Source organism: Trachymyrmex septentrionalis, unplaced genomic scaffold (genome assembly GCF_001594115.1).
Source record: "Trachymyrmex septentrionalis isolate Tsep2-gDNA-1 unplaced genomic scaffold, Tsep1.0 scaffold72, whole genome shotgun sequence".
In the NCBI taxonomy this organism is placed as follows: domain Eukaryota; kingdom Metazoa; phylum Arthropoda; class Insecta; order Hymenoptera; family Formicidae; genus Trachymyrmex; species Trachymyrmex septentrionalis.
Genome location: NW_017305905.1, coordinates 151,448 through 157,447, shown reverse-complemented (window position 1 = coordinate 157,447; position 6,000 = coordinate 151,448). Strand labels below are relative to the sequence as shown.

Here is a 6,000-nt window from a genome sequence, read left to right as displayed (position 1 = left end):
GTATAATCTGTCTGCCTCAAATTACTCCGGAACAAGCGGTAACTTTTAAGTTTAACAGATCGTTAGTTGCGTAGTCAAACATTTCTTTCCTGTATGATCTTATATAAAACAATCTTGAATTCCAGTTCAAGATTCAATCTCTGTTCCTGTCGATCCGTATTACGATATTTATGCGGAAGTTTTAATTTGATCTGTTATTAATTCTGCATGATTTTTTCCCTTCATCTGCATGAAATTACTTCGGAACAAGCAGTAATTTCTGAGTTTAAAAAATCGCTAATTACGCGATTAAACTTTTTTTCATCGTATTATGTAAAACAATCTTGAATTACAATTTTCAAATTGTAACCTCAGCTATTGCTGTCAATCTGTATACTATACGTAATTTTTAATTCGAATCGTATTATGATAGTTATGCATAATTTTTAATTTGATCTATAAATTTTGCACGATCCTTCCGTATGCATAAAATTATTCTAAAACAAGCAGTAATTTTTCCGAATTAAATAAATTGTTAATGTTTAAACATTTTTTTTCCATTATGTAAAATATTTCATTCTTATGTAAAACAATCTTGAATTACAATTTTAAAGTTTTAACCGCCGTTGTTTTAACGGCGAAAAAGGTTCTTTATCGAAAGCGCGACGATCGCGTGTAGTAAAATTTTCAAGAGCACACACACACGCACACACATGCACACACACGCACGCACGCACGCACGCACACACACACACAAAAGTCAGTTTCGTGTTACTTTCACATAGGTCACATCGCTGACATTGAAGAATTGAGAAAGACGTGTGGACTAAGACCACTTTCGAACGCGAGATCGTCGTTAATACAATAATATTTGTGCAACTTGGCACGAATCTTGAATTACACGATAAGAAAATCTGATGACTACATAATGAGAAACGTGATCGTGATTACAATGCTATCTGCTTATCGTCCGCACGCGCGCGGGGAAAAGAAAAAGACTAATTCGTTGCTTTACCTTATCATCATGTGGACTTTATTATATAAAGGGCTAATGCTAAAATGTACACAAGATAAGTTATTAAAAATGTTCATTATTGCGGTAGTAATAATTAATTATACACATGAATAGTCGTCTTCTACTAGAAAGTGAACGATGATCAATTTTCTTTTCGAGGGCTATAACTTTTAAATATCAGATTCGACGCGTTTACTCGTAATTAAATTACAGCAAATACACGGTCGTATGAGACAAGGTCGGCGTAAACAGCGGGCCGCCGCATTACATACTAATCGATTTGTCTTCTCTAGGTTCCTTTAGTCGCTCCATCAGCTTGCCGTATTTAAGCACCGATTACATTGAGACGTTTCGCTCTAACGCGCTTTTCGCTTTACACGTGGTTCGCAAGACAAAATCGTTTTACTTACGCACTAGTTAAGTAATCGTATCTTTCTTTTTAAAATGACGTATCAGATTTTATTTAACTATGAGTAGAAGCCAAAAACACACTGCTAGCACCATCAAACAGTGCAATTATGTAGTTTCATATAATCTTAAATCAATCTATATCGCGCTGAATGACATTTCGCAATTTAACGACACATTTTGTTCATTTTGTATATAGCTAGATTTTTAAGAAATAATATGTAATCACATCGCCTTACCCTTACAGCCACAATATATCGGAGATACAATATTGTAATCGTAACGTTTAAATAACAGATTGCATTTAAGTCTATCGTTCGTCCAGCAATGGACAGTACAGTCACGCGTCACAACTATACGCGTTTATATTGTGGATGAAAGGAAAAACATCTGGTCGCGAAAACTAAATAATAATAAAAAAAATCGCTGCTTAAAGAAACATCTGCACGCAAAACAGCAGTAAAAAGTATTGATGCGAGTAAAATAGCGTCGCGATGGACGACGAGTAATGCGAATTCCCGATTCGCAAAACGCGACGCATAAACTTAATAGCATTTATGCACTATATGTGAGACGAGTCGCTGAGATTTTAACAATCCAGTAGCGATCCCGTCGCATCGTCGACGTATTTGCCGCCTAATTCATAACGCGATGCGTATGTAAATTTAAATAATCGGAATTGTTCTCCCTTACATCATTTATCAAGTGACCCATCGACTGCTTCCTATCGGCATAAAGCCAAAAAAGGATGACACGAGCGATCCGCTTATACTTCCAATAAATTACATAACGAACCTCATAGACCTGCCTGCGATACTGCAGATCATACTCCGGGTATCAGACAATCTTTTTATCCAGCGTTTGCAGATACTTCCGATTACTTAAAGTTGCACGGTTGCCACTTGCCGATTAACGATATGCATAATTAAATTACTACACACACACACAGGAACCAAAAGCACAGATTTCGAGTTACTCGTAGAATTTGTCAGGTATAAGGAATTTTAATAATTGAACAAAGCATACACGTACAGTTTCAGTAATATTTATATATATATATATAGCCCAGTCTTACAAAAGAGTGACCACATCGTTTCAAGGGACGGGCAAACATTGCTCACTTGCGTTAAGACTAACAATCGATGTGCTGTCAGTTCAAAGTTTTTTTTAGTTTCACTGAGAAAGTAGGTATCGTAATGTTACAATTATCATAAGCACAATAATTAGAAACCAATCAAATTAGATTCAAATACAAATCCTACTTTCACTCTCCTATATGTTACTTCCATTTTTTTTATTTATGAAAAAACAAAGCGGACATGTGTTGTCTGATTCAGTATATATAATGCTGGATGACCACCTTCAAAAATTGCCTCAATTGCCGTTGTGGCAACATTTTTCGCGGACTTGACGAACCGCGAGAAGTTCAGATCGATCACGTTTGCCTGAGGATTCCTCGGGCCCGAATACTGCTTAAGTTTAAAAGTATACGAGCCATAGCTAATTTCAATCGGTGCTGATGCGTAAGTGGCAATAGGCTGGGGCTGTTTCTTGGTGGTGTTTGGATGTTGAAGTCAATGGAGATTGGCGCATCACATGGCATACTTGCGCGTCCATTCACGTGCCAATTCATTATACTTCTCCCTGTCGGTTTTGTATATCCTGGCTATCTCTGGTACCAGTGGGTCATCTGGATTTGGATCGCATAGCAGGGAGCATATTGACAATAACACTGTAAAATGATTAATAATATTAGAAAGCTATTGATACAAAATATAATATATTTTCCAAATGCATATTACATGAAACACGCGTACCTTTTGATATAGTGAGTGCGGGAGACCATTGAGATCGTAAAATATCCAAACAAATACTTCCATTACTGTTGATATTGGGATGATAAATTCTAGTCGTGAATGCCACCTGAAAACAAATGGTAAATAATATTTTTTGTGGCGGACATTTATTTGTATCCTTTACTTTTGCAATATACATTTCAACTGTAATATGTACCTTAGGAGGCTTAAAAGGATAATCTGTTGGAAAGTGTATTGTTAGGAAAAATACTCCTCCTTGATACGGACTGTCAGGCTGCAATAAGAAATTAAAAATCATAACATATTAAATAATTATTTATAATAAAATTCTATACTATAGTATATTAATTTTGATAGCAATATATTTATTAAATATATTAACAAATCATTATAGCGTAAGAAACATAAAGTATAGTATGTAACGACCGTATTCCGCTACACTGTCAGTGAAAATTTATATTTATTTATGTTACCTTATGTATACTGTAGATTTTCAGTACTGACAGTATATATCGGAACACATCCAATGTATAATTGGCAAAAAAAAATAAATTAAATCTTTTCATCACATTTTAATATAATATAATATAAAAAGATTTCACATTTACTATACAAATACAATTAGTAACTAGAAAATCACAAAAAATTTTGTGGAGAAAAATACAAATCACAGAATAATTATTTCTTATAGTTTATGGATTGAATCCAAATTACTCGAAAAAATCATTTGCTTTATCATATTCAGATAAAAATGATGAAAAATCTAAGAACTGAAATATTTGTAAAAATTGAAATATTTGAATGAGCAAAAATAAATATGACATTAAAATGTGATCACAGAACTAATTTAAATATATTTTGTTAAATTAAACAAAGTGTAAGAACAAAAACAAATTTTATTTTACTAATATTAAGTATTATAACTTAACACATCATAAAACAAATCCATATAAAGTACTATTATGCAATAAACAGTCAGATAATGTGTGTGAGTCATGGAAGGTTTTTTAAATTTCAAAAATGGATATTTTAATTGTTGGATATTTTATGTTCTAGGGATAATTAAAATATCCATTTTTGAAGCCGAAATAACTTTTCATGACTCATGCAGATCGCCTGACTGTTTGTTGCACAATATTTTACATAAGTTTATTTTATGACGTATTAAGTTATAATATCTAACATTAATAAAGTAAAATTTTTTAGTTTTTTGCATTTTGTTTAACTTACCAAAAATATATTTAATCCTGCAATCGCATTTTAATGTCATATTTACTTTTGCTATTTCTTCAAATTTCTTAAATTGTCATAAATTTTCCATCATTATTCTCGATTAAAAATTGGATGTAATAGAGTAAAACAGCTTAGGAATTCGGATTCAGCAATCCAAAATCTAGAAAAAAACACCTCTGGTTTGGTTCTCTCTAAATATTTTTTGTGATCCTATGTAATTTGTATAAATTCTAATTTACAAAAAAAAAAAAACAAAATGTTAAAATTAAAAATCTGCATAAAATATTGCATTACTTACTGGTCCCATGATTGTTGCCTGCCAGTGGAATACTGGAAAAATTAGGTTAAATAATTACATGCAAGTTATAATTAAATCATGATATAGCTTACATATTTATTATTATTATTTATTATTTATATAAATATAACTTTTATAATTAATAACACATTAATAATAATCATTTCTTTCTAATAAAAAAAATCGAAATAACCTCTAATATAAATAAAAAATTCCAATTAATATGATAAAAAATACTCTAGTTTCAAGTTTATAATCTATAACTTGAGCTGTATTCTGATGTATATTGTTAAGACATTTGTCTATTTGTTTTTTTGTCATCCAAAAACCTCTTTGTTCTGTAACTAATCAATATGCTGGAAAAATTTGTCATAAGACAAAGCCAATTGATCAGTCTTAGTATTAAAAATCTACATAGTTCATGTTATGTATATTATAGATTTTCAGTAATATGTATATCGGAATACAGCTTTGTCAATATATTATTTATTTTATATTATTACATTTATTTATTGTAAATATAATACTTACAATCATCTCCTACAGGTCCAGCCGAGCATTGTGCTGGCGGATCTCTGCCAAGGTCCTGGAGTTCCTGAAATTACAAACAGATAATAGCGTTACAAAAATTTCATGAAGTGAATCTACTGATTTATATAAAATAATATAATATAAGACATCTAATTACGAAATATTTTAATTAGAATAGAGATTTAAATTTAAAATAAATACATCCTATTTGTTGTTTTTTAGTGTACTCTACTGCAACGATTCCAATTACACATCATACCATTATTCTATAATCAGCTTTGATATTTATAAACATATATATATAATTCAACATCTTGGCAATAGAACCTTTTAGATTCACGTACATATACAGTAATTGAACAATGTATCGCTGTATAATAATGGGAATTTCCAAGACAAAGTTATTTGTTGCCCTGCAATCTTACAGTATCTTTATAACAAAGATCAGACTAATTACAGTATATTACATTGTTCAAGTATTCTACGATCCTACGATTGTTATTAATATCATCAAACTATCATAGATGATCAAGATGAAATAAAAGTGTAAGTAGCTTTTCGCTGGACTTTATAGCCTTGCTTCTCAAAAAATCGAGCTCTCCAGTTGCTCCATGGCAAACACCATTCTATACAATATCGCTATACAAACAAATCAAACATTATTGGCACTCATAGAGAACATAGAGCTGCACCATGTCAAATAATTCACTTTATGTATC

General features: G+C 31.4%; 1 protein-coding gene across 1 annotated transcript in view; it reads right to left on the bottom strand.

The window, feature by feature from the left end:
* Window positions 1-1,050: 1,050 nt before the first annotated feature.
* Window positions 1,051-6,000, bottom strand: part of LOC108753838 (ubiquitin-conjugating enzyme E2-17 kDa) — a 7,594-nt gene continuing 2,644 nt past the window's right edge. Inside the window, exons 3-6 of the mRNA XM_018495769.1 lie at window positions 4,751-4,782; window positions 3,416-3,493; window positions 3,220-3,325; window positions 1,051-3,134 (exon numbers count right to left, since the gene is read on the bottom strand). Of these exons, the coding sequence (XP_018351271.1) occupies window positions 2,995-3,134; window positions 3,220-3,325; window positions 3,416-3,493; window positions 4,751-4,782 (356 nt within the window). The 3' untranslated portion in view covers window positions 1,051-2,994. The remainder of the gene's footprint in view (window positions 3,135-3,219; window positions 3,326-3,415; window positions 3,494-4,750; window positions 4,783-6,000) is intronic.